General features: G+C 44.4%; 1 protein-coding gene across 2 annotated transcripts in view; it reads right to left on the bottom strand.

Moving 5' to 3' along the window:
• The window catches only part of LOC128893487 (protein turtle-like), a 125747-nt gene that overhangs the window by 25256 nt on the left and 82277 nt on the right, over nt 1–18214 (bottom strand). For both annotated transcript variants that reach the window (XM_054154463.1, XM_054154464.1), the window contains exons 2-3: nt 11753–11885; nt 11450–11658 (exon numbers count right to left, since the gene is read on the bottom strand). In XM_054154463.1, the coding sequence (XP_054010438.1) occupies nt 11450–11658; nt 11753–11885 (342 nt within the window). The remainder of the gene's footprint in view (nt 1–11449; nt 11659–11752; nt 11886–18214) is intronic.

The raw sequence follows: 18214 nt of genomic DNA, 5'->3' as shown, positions 1-18214 counted from the left end.
TAATTGACACGGACTTAAACGTTCTACCGTTGCACAAAAGTACATATGTGCAACATAATTTGGAAATCAGTGCTATCGTCAGCTCATTCTCAGCGTGTTTCGAATGCGCGTTCAACTCGAAGAAAGTTCACGTATGGCGAGTCACCGAGAAGAAAGTTCTGTGACAAAGGAGGCGCGATAGAATTGCGGGTTAAAGTTATCTTTGCGTGGACTACAAAAGCATTTATGTGTTTTCGTGCCGTATACGGTCAGTCTAATATCAACGTGACATCGCAACGGAAGAGCATTGTGTCTGTGTACAAAGCTTCTTCGAAACATCTTTTACACATCAGCGGCATCAAGAAAATATTTTCTTTTTTAGCTTTACGTTTCACTGTTACGTCAAATAATTCCTTTAACGACATAGCAACGATACGGGGTGCAAATAAAATTCTAGAAAAAGATGAAATTTCCGAGTTTTTCAAGGAATTTTCAAATAAAATTGGAACGTTATTTTTGCTATTTAATCGAGAATCGAATCGAATGGCAAATAATTTCCAAGGTGTATCGTCATTTTCCAAGTAAGGTAGAAAAACGGAACGCTACGGTTCGTCCGATAAACAAAACCGAGAGATGTTGTCGAGTAAAAGTTACGATAAAAATTATTCTTTGTTTTACTGTACATTTCGAGCTCGCAATAACCATCGAGTGTAAATTCGGAGCGGAACGTTTGCTGGCCACTGCCGAATATCGTCGTAAAAAGTTATCTGTTTACTACGATATTGCGCCGGTTTATTCTTTTCAGCGTGCTCTGTCAAAGCGAGTTCTCTACACGCAATCTGGATGCCGCGCGATAAACGAGAATCTTGATATTTACGATTTTTCAGTTTGAACTGTGAATCGATACGGCGAGAGTTCTTTTCGCATTCGAAATTCTAGAATTCTAGAAATTGCACGCGCGCGTATTAATCCGTTTTGAGCACGCGTCGATCGAGGAAATAGCTCGTTTGAAGCGCGTTTGGTAAAATTAGTTTTTAACCAACTTTGAAAATCATATTTTGCCAAAAGTAACACGTCGGACAATATTCGTAGATTATTGTGGAAAGTGAATACAAATATTGTGTATACGAGGAGGGCACATAGGTAGGCAAGAACAGATCGATATGTAGTTAGGTAAGGGAAGTAGGTCACGCTTTGGTCAGACAGGGGTGTATAATCCCGGTACATGGTCAGACAAGTGAAATAACTTGCTGTGTATAGTCGGATAAGTGGAATACACTCGGTACACGGTCAAAATGAGTAGTATGAACCTGGTATATCGGTCAGACGAGCGATACGAGTGCGGTACGCGGACAAGAAAACTGGTGAGACTCTAAAATATCTCCACGACACGGGACGCTGACGCCGACGCTGGAATAACCCTCGCGTATCACCTTTACATTGCAAGGAAGGTACCGTAGGATCGATGCGCGATCAAATGATCGATAGGCAAACATGGAACGAGTAGATTTCTTAACGTTATTAACACTCGTATACCTATATTTTTTAACATTTTTGCTGTATTTTACTATATCGGGACAAACTTGAAGTAACTTTTTTCCTTCGCTGTACAATAGGTCCTCTGAAGTTGTTTCGACTTCGCATCCTGTTCACGGTATTGCCAACAATAAACCGACTTCCAAGATTCTCGGTGGTCCTCGGTTACTTTCGCGTCGCGACAAAGAGCTTCGCGTGTCTCCAAAGCGAGCGTCACGTTCCAATTTGCGACCAGTGAGGCTTCTCTTTGCGGTTGCTCCCGGACAGATGGGCCAACGCTCGCATCTTTGTCCGCTTCCTGTTCGCCGATGGGATACCGGCCTAGATAGCTTCGTGGCTCTGTACACAAGTCGCAGACTTGGCAAAACTCGTCGATTGGACAAAGTTTGGATACACTCGTTCGATGCTACCCTTTCTTTTAAAATGGAATCGCAAAGAACAATTCTAATAACCCCATGTATACGCGATATCTAACAAACTTTTCAACTATTTCGAAATATATTGGAACGAATTATTCGCCACTGACCAGAAATCGTAGATGTACATAGGTAATCGGCAACGAAAATTGGAAATATTTACGAGAAAACATGGCCGCGCAACCGGCTATAATTCAGCAATGCTACGCGTTTCTCGAGTTTCGGGATGCTTCGGGATTTCCGTTTTGTTAGTCTAACGACGTGTCGTTGTTAACGTTGCCACGGAACACACGGGAACTCGTTGGGTTGACGAAAGTTCCGCTCAAGTTTTGATGGGTCCGTGTTTGCGAAGCTTTTGCTCCACGAATTTGTTTTCCACGTCCCTCGTCGCGTCCGTGGAAGGTGTTGTCTACAGCCGCGATTGTCGTCGTGGGGCTTTGCTATTTAGACTGGGACTTTCGGGTGCCGCCTTCAGCTAGATACATTCTACGGAAGTAGAAAATATAGCCTATAAGAAACATTTGTTTCATTCTATGTATTTAACGCATAGCATTTTTACTTGTACATAGATACGAAATGTAAACGGACTCGTAACGGGAAGAAACTCTCATGCAAAGACAAGTTTTTAGAAATCTTGTTTGGTAAAACGACCACCTCTATTTCGCACGGTGCAACTCGGAGTCTGCGTTTCTCGATCGCGTTTCCGGTTGTACCCATTACGCGATATTACCGGAAGCTATTGCTGCTGCTGCTGCAAAAAAAGAAAAAATAAACACAGAAGACGGAGGCTCACAAAGGATAGCAATTCGAGGCAACAATAATCCGTAATTATGCTAACTGCGTTCCCATCGCGGGAACTCGGTAACTCATTAACGAGCGCGATTCGGCATTCAGCGCGATAACAGCGTTAAGTTCTTATTTCGTTAATTGTGCGAGCCGTTGCAGTCGGCCCGATAATGCGATTTCTCGGCCTCCTTTCGTCCCACCTTCGCTTCTTTTTGAAATTAACATCGGCCACGTTGCTGTAATCCTATCACTGGAGATGAAATCCAGTTTGGTGAATTCGAGTCGACGCCAACGGTGACGCCCAAGTTTTGTTTCGAGAGATTCGAATTAGGGATGAAATATTCGAGTAATTTATAATTTCGACATCGACGATAAGTACAAGGAAATAATGATATCACCGAGGAGAGTATGTTTGGTCGCGAAATAGTCGGTCCCATCGCTAGGTGTTACAGTGCGTCGGCGTCGCGTCGTACAGCATCCGCGTGGAGCTCGACCGACTCCTAAGTTTCTTGGAATAATCGAGAAAGCAGAGGAGAAGGGAACGAGCAGTCGAAACCAATTATTTCCTTCGGTCGAAGCGATTCGACGCCGACGCCGACGCCGACGCCGATGGGGCCATCGTCACGTTTTCGGGAGGCGTTTCACGGTGATTCACCACTGGGATCGACCTGCTCTCCGCAACCGGAAGCCGAAGGGTGAACGAATTAACTCTATCTACGAGGCCAGATACGTGTCTTCGGTCAATGTTTAGAGTAGAACCTGCAATCCCTTTAACGGGTGCCATCGATTGTAGCCGTTTCCCGCCCTCTCTTCTTCGTCGCCATTACTGTTGATTTCACGGCGTTATTGGTCTGGCACGAACTCGTTCCGTACACCGTGACCGTAGCCTGGAGAACCTTATTCGACGCAGCGTACGATCGTCTCCTCGATATAGCGATCGTCGCGACGCCCGATGAGTATCGATTACTTGTGTATCAATTCTTGCTTCGATATTTTTATTATTTCATAAACAACATATTAGGTTTTTTTTTTGTAAATTGTCCGAGGCAGTCATCGGTATGACGGTACCCCTCTTTGGGCACTTCTTGGAATTGGCTGTTGTTGCAAACGAGCGGTGAATTGTAAATTGTTGTCGTTTCTCCGACGTCTACTCGTTTCTTTCTCGGTATACTTTCTCTTTCGTTTTAACGAACCTCAGACATCGCATTATTTTCCGAGTTTTTAATCGTTTCAATGCAAGGCTCGGGACGGAGCGCCAAACAAACAAGCGGTGCTGAATAAACAGCTTCTTTCCGAGGCAGAAGTCGCTTTTTTCACACGTCCACGATGCGAAGGAACAACAGGACGTACAAAAACCGTGTTGTAATTGCGGCAGGTATTCCACGGTACTCGCAAGAAGGGTTGGCGCGATCAAAATTCCAGTCGTCTCCGCGGTAAGTCAAGTGGAAACATTTCAGTTATTGCATTCCGTCTGCGAGATAAATTGTCGCCAAGAAAAAGCGACGTAATTACTTTCATTTTGTTTCTTTACATATGAAAATGAGACGGATGCTCTTATCAAGTTTTTCGAAGTAAAAAACTATCGAATAATTATAACGAATCAATTTTTCGGTAGACTCGAGGATTTGATTTTTCCAATGGAGAATTCGATTAATAAACACGGCGTACATACCTATATCGATAAGAATCATGTATCGTTTTGTCGTAAAAATAAACATATATCAATCGTTTGAGATCAGCAGTAGAGGGACTACGAATACTCTTGTGACTCGTCGTATATTGTCGTATAAAGAATAACTCGTACAATGGCGAAGTACAGCCAGAGGCTGCTTTTAAACCTAACCTAAATTTGTTCGCGACTCGTACGAAACCAATACCCTTTACCGTACGGGAGTTTGAATACACTGTCGCGAATGATACACCGACGATATTTCCTTTTACTGTGCTCCTTTTTATTTTTCTGTGACAAATTGAAAGAAGGAAACTAGAGACTTTGGAGCGGTGGTCTCGTTTCATTTCTAACGATGAGATGTGCTAGATGTAGACAGGGAAATTTGAAAGCACGAAGATAAGGAAATTGCAAGATTAGAGGATGAGAAAGCAAAGCGACTTGAAAGCTTGAAAATTCGATCGGGAGATAAGAGATTAGAATAGGGAACATTTAAACGTTAAAGATGACTCGCGAAAGATGATACGTCAAGTTTTTCTTTGATGTCGTAGATGATGCGTCGAAAAAAATAATTTGAAATTTGTCAAAGAATCGTTCGGTGTTTCGTGTAAAACAATCTCTGATTTTAGCATCTCCGCGAACGTAAATTTCTTTCGAATTTACCGATGCAGTCGCTTCGAAAATTCACTTTGCTCGTTGATCAGTCCCGACGCGGATGATGGTATTCGTGCACGATAGTCGTAATTGAACTAGTATGGTTTTCCGGTTGCCAATTTCTCGACGGAATGCGGCAATCTCGTCAACTTTCGTACAGGGTCAGCTTTCCTTCAACGCGGTAGGGCGAAGTCGCTCGAAATCCGGGATTCGATCAGCTGAATTTCGCGCCGGGTTGGCTGTGCCGTCGATAGCAACGGGAAGTGTATTTCCCGAGTAAAATACTATTAAAAGTTGGTGGAAAAAGGCGCGAGAGGGAAAATCCAGATCAATTACCTTTCGAGAGAACAATTCGGTTTTAAGGGTGGGTGGCGAGAACTTGGTCGGGGAACAGGGGCTGGATTTCACCCGGAGAACTATCGATCGAGCAAATGGAACCTATTCGCTGGCTGCTGGTAGATATTTTATCTACTGGATTATAATACCTATAAAGCGTCAGCGATCGATTGGCCAAGGGCTACGAGAGCGTTGCGGACGGTAGCCGCGGATTTTTCTGAGTATAGGTGTATAAAACACTTGAAAATTTTCCATGCTAGGAGGATAGGTGGGATCGGTAAACGAATCGCGGATAAATGACTGTGTGAATAATTGGCGAAATCGATCCTCGTTATCAAGACATTCTTAATAAAAAAGGTTTTGCTCGATTTCTATTCCAATTGGTAGAGGCGTGTATAGGTACACGCTGTTATCAACAGGTGAATTTACCATAGTATCAAGGTTTGACCTCACTTGACGCTTTCCAACGATAAAGAAAAACACGGTGTCGCCTTCTGGAGCGCTGATTGAACAGCGTTCCCAAGCGTGATAATCAAGCACACCCTCGAACGGACACGTTCGAGATCCTCTCTCTCTTTCGGTCAATTGTAGGGGTTTACCTAGACTATCCAATAAAGCGGTGATCCTTCGAGGAGAGATTCGTGGCTGATCTTCTGCTGGATTTACACAATTGCGAGCGGACAACGTCGCCCTGTTGTCTTAACCCCGAATCTCTCTTCCCTGACATCGAAGAAGAATCACGATCTGTCGCGTCGATATCGAACGTCTACCGTCATCAACCCGTCTTCCAGGTTATTCAGGATTTTTAACCCTAGGATGATATATGTCAAGTTTCAATTTTGTCAGGTGTGAATTCGATGAATTTATGGCAGTCTTGGCGTAGTTGTAACGCTAGAGAATCGATTCAAAAGAATTTTATTATTTCCGGGATAGTTGAAATTTCACATTTCCATTTGTATCGTAAAAGCGAAATGTTGTGTATCCAACATTGCGGAAACAAAGGAATTAGTTGTACAGTTCGCGTCAAGTGTTTTGTTGACACCGGTGCCGGTGTATCGAAACATTTATTTCTAAATCAAAGAAAAAACAATTTATATCACCTTTGCAATCGTTTGATTAAATGTTCAAGTTGGCCGCGCATCTACGACAATCCGCTCGACAGGGTTACCGTCCAAAAATTTCTTTCAATTTTGTCGGTGAATCCGGTCACGTTTCATTCTCTCGAAAACTCTGGCTTCTGTTTTCGTTTCCTCTGCAGGCAAGTTCCGTTTGAAAAGATAAATGGTGTCTCGTGCTCGAAATACGCGTCTCCGCGCACACTGGACGGCTCTACACCCTCGGTTCTCTTTCTCCTTGCGCGAATTTCTTCGCCGAATCGTCGGATAGACTGCGTTTGCTATTGGAATCGAAGTTGTCGAACCGTCTGCGAAATTTATTCGGTCCGCCGACTGAAAAGCGTCGCCTAACTTTCTCCTGGGGATGTATTTAGCTCGTGTCCGGGCTAAATACGTTTCGCCTCTTATCGAATTCAAGGTGAACGTCCCCAAAGGGGACGCTACTTCGTCTTCCTCTCTATCTTTCTGCTCATCTCGTTCTACTTTTCCTTCGTAGAGACCTGGCATTTAGCCTTTCTCTGCGTATTTATTCCAAGGACAATATTTTCTTATCAAGTTTGATCTTCCACGTTAGACTCTCGGCTAGTGTCAGATAACCCGCACTTTTCCCTACAATTCTTTTCTTTTTCCTTCCCGAAACTTGGAATAAATTGTCCCATCGTGGCGATACTTTGGGGCGGAACGACGAATCCGAGACCTCGGAGGAGATCGTTGGAAACGCTTTTGCGAGGAGTTAAGGAAGTATGCCAAAGCGTTCGTTCCGATCTTTGGCCCTCCACTTGTTACTTGTTGGTCGCGATCAGAATTTTCGATCGATTTCTTAACAACCGCTCCTCGAAATCTCTTCGAAAGCCGTTGCTTGCTTTCTTTCTTTCTTGCTTTCTTTCTTTCTTTCTGTCTTTGTCTGTCTTTCTTTCTTGCCGCGACACCGACGGAACGAAAGTGACAACTCGATGCGACAAATGGCGTCTTGTAGCGAACTTCCTAGTTTCCAAGTCTGGAAAGGAGGGTTAGTTTTACAGAATCCCAACTTTCCATCCATTTCTTTCTGTCGTGCTCGAACGAGTGGCGCGGAAACTCCGAAGAAATAACTTTAATTCACTCCTAGGAGCTGGAAAATCTATTAAAACGAAATCTGATCGTCGATCGAGGAACATTTGTCCTCGTACCGTTGATTCTTTCTTGTTTTTTCGCTTCTACGCTTCTTTGGGTCTACTTTGGGTTTTCGTTTCTTCGCGACTCGAGAGTTTTGCGTCGAACGTTTCGAGAAAAAATAGATTCCGTTCTGTTTCGACATTTGTGTATTCGAACACTTTTACATTCAAACTTATCGTACATCATCAGTTCCGAAAGAGTTAATCATCTATGACTCGTGAGTGAAATACAAGAAATAATTTCAAGTATTGTCTTTCCGAAGGCCGCGACGAAACGCTAGGTAAAACACGATGGCGTCTTGGTCTCGAATCGTCGTAGCCGGTCGTTATGTCGATATCGAAATGACTATCGTATCGATCACGCCGCGACGAATTCCCAACAGAAATCACGGCATTCACGGCACGAATGTTCCGTCATATTTTATCCGCGTGCTCTATGGAACATTCGTGAAACGCATTTATACGTGTACTTCCGTTACGTATATATATGTCTCTTTCTCTTCGTCTCTTTGGGAAAAACACGGTTTTACACCCGGCTAACCGAATACCGAGTTGTCGGGTACGAAACGAGTTAATTGAATCGTAAATATAATACATCTGGTCTACGATAAAGACAACAACCTATGAAAATTTACAAGTGCGATAAAAATATGCATCGCGAGAAATCTATCGAGGAAACACCTCTCGCCCTTCTTCCTTCTCGTTTAAAAAGCCTTTTTGCCGTTTGTTTGCTTGCCACTCCGTTTCTCGATCGATGTAGGTCGATGCATCGAATCGAAAAGTGCTCTCGTCTGCATTCCTTTCTGCTCCGAGTCCGGTTTCTTTGTTCCTGTTGAGAAACGATCTAGCAAAGTCGATGCAGACGACACAGGGACGCAACGAGCTAAAGGACTCCTCGATTTGAATTTTTAACGTCATCTACTTCTCTCATACTCTCTTTCTCTCTGCTTTCTCTATAGCTTTTACCACTCATCCGACGAACAGACCGCGCTATGCGCACGTCTGCAACGTTTGAACTTGGACAAACGACGGATCACAAAGGAGTGTAGCGTGCTACAGAGGCGGTCGCACAGAAGGAGAGTTTGACAAGTGTTCGCGCAACTTGGATATCCTGCAAGGTGTACAAAGGAGAGCTTCGGCTCAAGCTCCGCGACAAAGGTCAGAAACAACGATCGGAATCTTGGAGGAAATTAATTTAGCATCATCCCTTAATTAGTTTACCAGCTGTGGCGGGAGTATGTACTCGTGACGCGGTAATAGCTAAACTCGCACAACTGTTGTTATAATATAATAGTATGGCGGATTCGCGTTTTCTCTTGAATTTTATAGTTTTTGCCAAAGTTGTCGATTTCTGGTATCGACTGGATTCGATGAAAAAAGAGTATCGGATTTTTCGCTGCGTATCGATCCTGTTTTCGATTTCAGCGCGTCCGCGTTAAGTCTCAATGTCAAAGCTCTTTGGATTTAACGGGTCCCAGGACGGAACACAACCGACCTTGGGATCTAATTATTATCGTTCGGGTCTACGTTTTCCGCTAACGCGTCCGACGGAAATTGCTCTATCCACGCCTCATTGGTCGCTCGAAAAATCCCGGTGGCCACACGTCGGAAACGTGGCTATTGCGGCGTCCGGTCCAAGGAAGTACGTGCGCTGAAAACGACGCGTCGCCGCGGCGCAGAGGACGGAACCATGCTTCGTGTTCACTCATCGGAAAAATAGCGGAAAAAAGACGAAAGTTGTAGGGCCGATCATTTTCCAGCCCTTAAGGGAGCGAAAGTGGCATTCATTTGGAAAAGGTTTAACAGTGCGAGCGGCCGGACGACACGACGAGGATATAAAAAATTGTCGCACAACGAAACAGATTCGAGTAACGAATAAAGTATTATTTTTGTTTGTCCAGGCCAGACGATCTTTCCTCCGAACAAGCGAACGAGGCACGCGCGTTAATTGGTGTTTATCTGGAAAAGGTCGCTTACCGACGCGATCGTCTGCGCGGGTGCGCTGGATATCAAGACAGAAATGATCGCGTGAAACGAGCAACGGGACCGAAGAGGGAAGCTAATTATCCCACGGGAAAAATTCCTCGGGTAGCGGAGAGAACGACGACCTGCAGGTACCACCGCGACGCCCCGCCGCGCCGCGCCACGCCGCGCCGTTGGCTTGTAGCATCTCCATAACTCCTGAACGGGATTGTTAATTGGATTTTTTTCCCTCCGACTCGCCTCGTTTCATTATAACGCGCCCTCTATTTTCCCTCTCTCTCCTTTTTTTCTCTTGTTCTCTTTTCACCCTTTATACGCTTAACCTTTCGCCCTCGGTCTCCTTGGGAATTGTTTTGTCCTATTTGTTCAGCCGTTCTCTCGCCCGGTGTCTTCTCTCGCTCATTTTTCATTGGTCCGCTTCCTTCCTCTCCGGTTCTCTTGACCTATTTGTCCGCATTTTTTTCTTTTTTCCTTTAAAGTCCTGGTTCCACTTGATGGTGGTTTTCCCTCGACTATTTCCTTTTAACAGCTGCTCCTTTTCGCTCGTTTTATTTATCCTCCAGCCGGGTTCGACGGCGCTGCTTTCTCCTCGAACTTCCTGCGCTTTTATTTCCCGGTGTCTCGAGCGTACCGTGGCTTCCTGGTGCGACGTTATTCCCTCTTCTCGTCCGGTAATGTCGCATGGAACTGTTAAGCGAAGCATAGCAATGCCGTCCTACCGGAACCTCGGCTCGGGGAGCCTCCAAGGATATTATCGAAGCTGTGTCGTGAAACTTTTACCATCGTTTCGCACCTGTCTGGTTCCTCGACCTTTTCACGTTTCGCCTCCCATTCCACGTGTGTACGATTAATGTAATCGACGGTAATAGAAGCCCTCGTGGTGATTTATCGCACGATTCGTCGAAATCGTTAAAACAAAGATACGCGTTACCGTTACCGTTACACGTTATTCGCGATATCGCTGGAACACCGATGATCGATTCAGCAAATAATTTTAACCGTCATTTAAAGCGTCGATGATGAAAATTACAACGTATATAACGGTGTATACGCGACTGATCAAGTATGAAATCTCGCGTCCGATTATATTCACGTTCGATCACTCGGTGCACGAAGCGGCTGGAACATTTTAGCATCGTACCGAACGCGCTAGTTTTGTAATTTGATCCGTCAAGTTTATAAATAACGTGCTCGGTTTAATGCCAATCGAGAATAGAATGAAACCCGTTGAACTCGTTTCCTACCAAAACGCGTGTCAAGCGGTACGCTTTGAAAATCCCTAACTGCGATCGACATTCGGAAAGTTCATTTTTTGCAGTCTGCATTTCTCGCGAAACTGATCGACTGTAGCATATTGTTTGTTAGAGAAACGGCGGGTCGTTTTGTTTGCGATTTGCAACAAATGTCAAATCACGGGGCTTGTAAGTAAATTTGATTGCTGTTTCGTTTGTAACTGCTATCGTGGAAAAATTGACCGACGCGTTCGGCTGTTCGTGAACATTGTTTTTTCCTTCGTTTCTTTTTTTATATCGAAAAACGATACGTATGCGTATGAAAAAATGGCTGAAGCGGTTAAAGATAAAATAATTCAAAAAACGGTTTAGATGGATTCGTTGACACGGTCGACGGACGAGGATGAAAAATTGAACAACCGATTAAGAGACGTTAGTTTAACGTAGACTCGTCGTGTTTTCGTAATGTATATTTAAACGAAAAACGGCGAAACTGATCGGAACACGTGGTTCGGAGGATGGTTTTCCGAGTCAGATTTCGATAACGCCAGATCGAATACCGTAGCGTGTAAACTTTAGGCTAACTCACCTATCACCGTTAAATTGACTTTGGAGTTGCGCGTCTGGCCCATCTGGAAATCGACGCGACACCTGTAGATGCCTGCGTCTTCCTCTCTAATGTGGTCGACGCCGAGCTCGGCTGGCTGCTTGTCTGGCATGAAATACGCCCGGTTCGAAAACACCGAGTCGTCCGACCATCGTGCTGCGATCCCAAAGTCTCGATTTCTGACATCGACGCTGAAAATTATTCGCGAAATGCTATTAGCATCGGTGATTCAGCCTTTCGCTGGTAAATTATACCGTGCGACGCACAGATTAATTCGTATCTCACCTGTAAACCGATGTACCGAGATCCTCGCGATACCAGAGCACAAGATGCACCGAGTCCCCTTCGTGGGTGGTTGATATGTCGCAGGGAAGATACGTGGGATCTCCGACCAGTGCCACGATGTGCGATATAGGAACTGGAACACAGCGACACATGGCTACGTGAGATTAAGCGTCTTGGAGTCCCGTATTGCGTTATCCTGCAACGCTAGTTAACGTTTCAATGGTATCGAGTTGAACGCAAACTCGATCGACCCTTTCAACCGGCTCTGTGGGGAATGGTAACGACAACGGCGCGCTGTGGGGGATAAACATTACGCGACATTTGTTGCATACGTAGGCGGGTAGTTTAGTATTTCGAAGATGTTTCCTTGTTTAAAAAAGTACGTTTTGATTTTCGTTAATTTTCACGACAAATGTATCGAAATACGTTAAGTATGCGCGCTTGTTTGCCCGAAATAAGAAAGTCTCCTCGACGGACGCAACGATGTCTCTTTCTTTCGAAATCTGTTGATCGTTTCGAGACGAGGAGGCTCATTCGCGTTTTGTTTCGCTCCCCTCGAGGCTGTAAAACGGTCCTCGAGTCGTCCTCGAGCGACCCAGATGCGATCGTACCGAGGTTAAAGACGAACCAACGGAAAAGGGAATCGGTGGTAGTCGAACGGACAATGCTGGGCGCGTTCGCGACGCCGAAAACATCCTTCTTCCGTGCACCCGTTATCTTCGGAATAAATGGATATTGTGCGCTCGAGCGACGCGAGTACAAGCTGGAGAACAAAAGCTCATTGTTGGCCATCGCTAGGCCGAATAGACGCTCGCCGGTTGTTTGTTATGCAAATGGTTTAAACGCGTCGACGTTCGGGCCAATTTTCCGATTAACTGGAACGAAATGTTCACAAAGTATTATAGAATCCATAGTCGAGTTTAGATTTTGTCCTTCTTTCGAGAATCGATATGTTGGCTTTACGAGAGGATTTAATCGATTTAAATTGTCCAAGTTGTTCGTCCAAAGTCCGTCGATCCCCTGACATTGACACATCCGTTTGGAGTTCGGTGCTTCTCCTTATTAGACGATTCGTACGAAACTCGCAACAGAGCGGATAATTTCGTTCGATAGCCGAATCTCCCGTCGTATCATCTCGGTGTGACAGGAATCACTTCTGGTGAAATTAGGTGATCCAACCCCGTGTCTTACGTGCTTCCTACGAGTACAGGTATTCGGGGGCAATTCCAGCTGGAGTAAAAGGAAATTCGAAATATTCGCCACGGAAATTGGCGCCCGTCCCGTTCCTTCGCGACGCCCTCGACCTTATTTCTGGTCGATTTTCAGACGGCGACACCAGGAACCGCTTCTCCTTTTCCTTTCCGTGGTATTCAACCACCGTTGGGATTCGTCGGGATTCGTCGGGATTCGTCATATCGGGAATATCGACGAAGAAACGGCATTATCGGACCGAACGTCTATCATTCGCGCGATTTTTGTTGGATTTCAGTGAGGGGAAAATGAACGAGGACGCACACGGCCGTGGACGTGGTTCGGTGAGCGTGGACTCTCCATTCGAATTCGTTCTTCCCGTCACAGAGTGAAATATGATCGCGGGTTCACCGTTGCTTTATTGATATTCGAACTTGTTCCGAGGTATTCCCGTAACGAACCGGCTATCGGAAACTGCGGTTAATTTTAGAAAGAAGTAACCACTAACAGTTTTCGAAATAAACAAAACGGTCAAGAATAAACCGTAGAAATATTTAGCATCCGGTTGGTATTCTGGAAAAAGACCGAGAGCGAATTGAAAAAAAATCAGTCGTGTAATAATCGCAAGAATAACTTGTAAAAGTACGTGCTCGACTTAACGACTAACAATAACTACACTTCCGAAGTTGACGATTTTCTTTTCAAATAGTAAATAATTCCGTTTTCATATGATTATTCAGTATTTCTTTTTTTTTTTTTTTTTTTTTAAATACTTGAAGAATCGTATATGTACAACATATTCGCGGCGAATAAATACTTTATCAACTCCCGTATAAATCGCAACTGCAGAACCGCAAGCACAAAACTCACCATGCAATATAATTACATCGCGACAGCCGGGCACAAACGATCAATTTCCACCCGTAATACAATCGTCCCAGCACCTCGGTACTCGCGTTCATGTGCTGCTACGTGCTGCTTCTCCTTCCTCGTGCAAATAAATTAAATTAATTCGTAAAAAATAATAATGAAAAGAAGTGAAATTTCAATACGCGTACTTTCCGTTAAACTACGACAAAGCTCGGAGCTCGTGGAACGTTCTGATTACGCTCGAATAAATTCAGCTACGGTTGATTCACGATATAAGAAGAACGAAGAAATATGTATTACGAAATCGACTTTTCACGTGAAACGGGAACAAAGATTTATACGGTTCAGTTGAATTTCTCTTATATACGTGTAATTAATTACGATTAACGCCGCGGTATCGTATTTTTTTATACGTATGTATTATTATCCGTTACGCTAGGTATCGTTCCTCGAATTGGAATTATTTCTACGAAGTAACGTAGACAGAGTCTATAACGATAAAACAGCTCTGTAAAACTTGCCGTCATAAACTACCTTGGCCCTCGGAGAAATTCATGATGGCGTTAAATTTCCCTGATCCCCTACCACCGACCAACCCTTGTTACCTTTAGGTTTGGACTTGTGCTATCGATCACGAATCGAACATTTCCAATTCTGCCCATTCGTTCGATCGTAAAATATCCACTCGAACAAGAGACGTTTAGAACGTGCTAGTCAACTACGAACTCTGCAAGATCAATTTCGTATTATTTCTAGTTGTCTAAATATCGAAATCGTCGAAATTTCAATCAAACTTTGGACGCGACGTCATCGAGAATATCTTTATTTTTCTTGCCAATTTCGCGCTACTGAAATATCATCCGGAGAGGATGTGGAAAATTCGAGCGTCTCGTTCGGTTCGAACGAGATGGGTCGAGGATCTATTTTCCTTTTGGGAGTCAGAGTTTTTCGCATGGAAAGGTGTCCCGGCGTAATTCTCCCCGGTGTCCTCCCAGGCGATTTCAACCCCTTTCGAGACACACGTGAAACCCACCGTGATGTTTCACGGGTATATCAACGTCACCGCGTGCATTAAACATATAATGTGGACGCTGCATGCGTCGGCCAGGCCAGCGTCATGCTGTTTGTCATATCGCGGGAAACGTGTACGTAAACGGCTGTCGTGCGGCAGCTAGGAGCACACCCGCGTCGTAGGAATCGATAACATCAGCAGGAAGAGGAACAAAGCAAGAGAGAGAGAGGAGGTAGGTGCCTTCGAACTCGCTCGTACAATTTTGTCGCCTCGAACCGGTGCGGAGCGGAGACAGAACGGTGATTAACGCGACGCGTCTACGTACGAGTGCTTAGAAACGCGATCTTGACCCTACGCGAGATTTACCCTTTGCTACCTTTTGCTCATCGTACCGGACACATTTTTCTGAAATCGATTACCAGCCTCCTCCATAGTTTAATTAAATCGGTCGCGATTGGAAATCCAGATTCGGCAAGGTAATACGCCAGAATTATTAAATATTCATTACATAATGAATATAATAACAGGAACAAGGCGGAATATACAACGCGAACAATGTGCACGATCGTGTTGAACAAGGTATACGCGCATCGTCGACGAGAGTATCGATACACGTTTCGGGACGTAATTTAATAATAATATTAACGCTTTGAAACAAGACATCTAACGCTGCATCGCGGCTGAACAACCCAATTTGCAGAACTTTGAACTTTGTCTGCTATTAATTTTATCTTTGCTAATTATTATATATCGCGGAATAAGGGTAGCATTCTTTCGATTGCAAACTGTTATCGTACAGTATTATATAGTATTTCGGTGACACGAGAAGAACGTAGAATCGAGACACGCGAATCTTGATTAGATCGTCTCGGTCAATCGCGTAAAATGATTGAGACACTCGAGGCTATTTCTTTTTCTTTAGGGTTAGAAGCGACAGGAATATCGAGACGATGATCTATAGTCAGTCTATAGTCTGACAAGGATTTGAGCTACCTGACCGAGTCTTTGGCCTCGATAAATCGCATTCGTCGTTAAAGAAAATGATTTGTGCGATGCGAAGCTAGTAAAATAGTAAAATGATCGTAGTTCACGGGAACGGTCAACGGTTCACGTTAGCTTATCATCTGGGCTTATCTGGAGCTGAGCTTCGTGTGTCCGCATGGTAGGAATAAAAAAACTAATAGAAGAATAAGCCGTCGTGTATCGGACATTGGCTCTCCGTAGGACGCGGGATCTGATCCTCTTCGAATGATATTTGCGCTTCCGGGCATTTCCTGCTTTGACATGGCCACGATACGCGCAATCGGATTTAAAACGATAGTAAAGTTTCCCGACTCATGGAAATGCTTGGTTATTGCTCGTATCCTTGGAAAACCGCTCGCGGTTTTCTCTGCACCGCGCTGGTTCGCGTGTCGTTCTCGATGCGTTTCGTGACTGTTGGCAACGAGCCGATCCTTATCGACGATTTACTCGTACCTTTTGCGACGAATCAAACAGGATCTTTGTGACGAGGATGGATTAACAAAGGAAGGGATTCTTTCAGCAAATAGACGCGAGAAATAAAACGATCGGATCGGGAGATAGGTTAAGTAGATATTCATATTCTTGAAACGAATTGTACATTTTCTGCATAGAAAACATAGTCGAACAGTCTTTGTACACTTTCCACACTTGGCAACACTCGAACGGCTATCGAAGCTTCGATCGAGGCTCCATCGAGCATAGCAATCGTTTGATCGTCGTGTCGAACGAATTTCTCGACAGCCTACCTTTCGTTTGACGTATTATAGGCCCTCTAATTAGACTGATAATTGAAACGTCGAATATAATAGTAGCGCGGAGCCAGCCGGCGATTATTTCGGAAATTGCTCGGTTGCAAGTTTTAATTGGTCGATTACGATCTCGTGGACCGATGCTCGTCCAGGAATTGAACGCGTTTCCGTATCGACCCGCATTTTCGTGTTCTTCTCCGATACCTCGGGAGAATAGCGCTCATTTTTCTCCAATGAAACTAATTCCGCACGACTCGGAGATGTCCTTCCCGAACGAACGATTCTTCCGCGCGCAGAAACTTTCTTCTTTCGTCTGTCATTTTTCTCAGAGGCCCGTCATTTTTCTTCTCGAGCACACCTACATCGTAATAAATACCGAGTTTTCTTTGGTTGTTTGGTTATTACTATAGTTTGGTACAAGTTTCGATGTAATTGTTTCCATAGAAATTTGATCGTACGAAGGATTACGATTTTAAAATTAAAATAATACTATGTCAGCAAAGTATTGTAGGTCATACCGGTTCGATCCAAGCATCGTTTTCTCACTCGTACATGTTTTCAAGGAAAAATCGGTCACCCATTTTTTCATCAGAAAATGGTCGCTCATTTTCAAATGCACTACACGGTAAACAAAAAGCTTGCTTCGTCGAAACGATATTTCAACGAAACGTAAACCAGGCTCTCGTTTTACGCGCTTCGAATTCCACTATTCGCGAATTGACATTTTTTTTTATATTCCTCCTCTTTCTACTGTATTCCAGATTTACTCCTTGCAATATCGACGCGCCTTTTAAACAATTTTATGCTGCGTATAGCGCAGATTGTTCGATTGTTGAACTCGTATAAAACGTGTGTTCGCGATACTTTTGGGGATACTTATTTCGTATCGAGAAATACGCAGTAGAATATCATGTAATAACAGCATAGATTCGATACTTGACACTCAAGCGAAAGGTTAAAATAGCCAAGAAATCATTTCCGTCGCGAAAGGTAATATAAAATTCATGGGACAGAATGAAAATGTGCTCGCGATATACGCTGCGAAGCGTGCGCTCGAAATAATCGCAACGATCCGAATTTTGGAATTAATAGAAGCCGATGGAAGATCGAAACCGCAGACGCCAACGCGTGAAACATAAATTCCGTATCAACGGGAAGCCGGAGTTGTCGGATGAATCGGAGCGTCTTCACGGCAGAATTATTCAGGGTAGAATGAATCGGCCGGCGAATTGCGAGAATCCCCCTTTTGAACTTGGTTGCATCGCGCTAGCAGGGGAACAAAGGGACATTTCTGCACAAAGGAGCCCGTAGAGAGCAGCCGGGAGCAGACTGGCTCTCTCCAGTCTCCAGTCTTCTTCGAGACGGTGTCTTAAGGAGGAAAAACATTTACCATCGAACCACTGAACCGACGGAAAAATTCGGTTCGTCGAAAGCCGATTAACGCGTGCATTGTCATGCCGATTTTCTACCAGTCCTCCTCGTGGAAATTGGCGACTTTTACGCGAATTGTACCGTTTCGACCACGAACTAGTCGATGGAAAAACTGGACTCGCTTCGCATTCGTTTCCTTCGTTCGTTCGTTTCCTCGCTTGCTCGCTCGCTCGAACGCTCGTAACA

The sequence above is a fragment of the Hylaeus anthracinus genome, unplaced genomic scaffold, assembly GCF_026225885.1.
Source record: "Hylaeus anthracinus isolate JK02 unplaced genomic scaffold, UHH_iyHylAnth1.0_haploid 3, whole genome shotgun sequence".
NCBI classification, from domain to species: Eukaryota; Metazoa; Arthropoda; class Insecta; order Hymenoptera; family Colletidae; genus Hylaeus; species Hylaeus anthracinus.
This window is presented reverse-complemented; position numbering and strand designations above follow the sequence as displayed.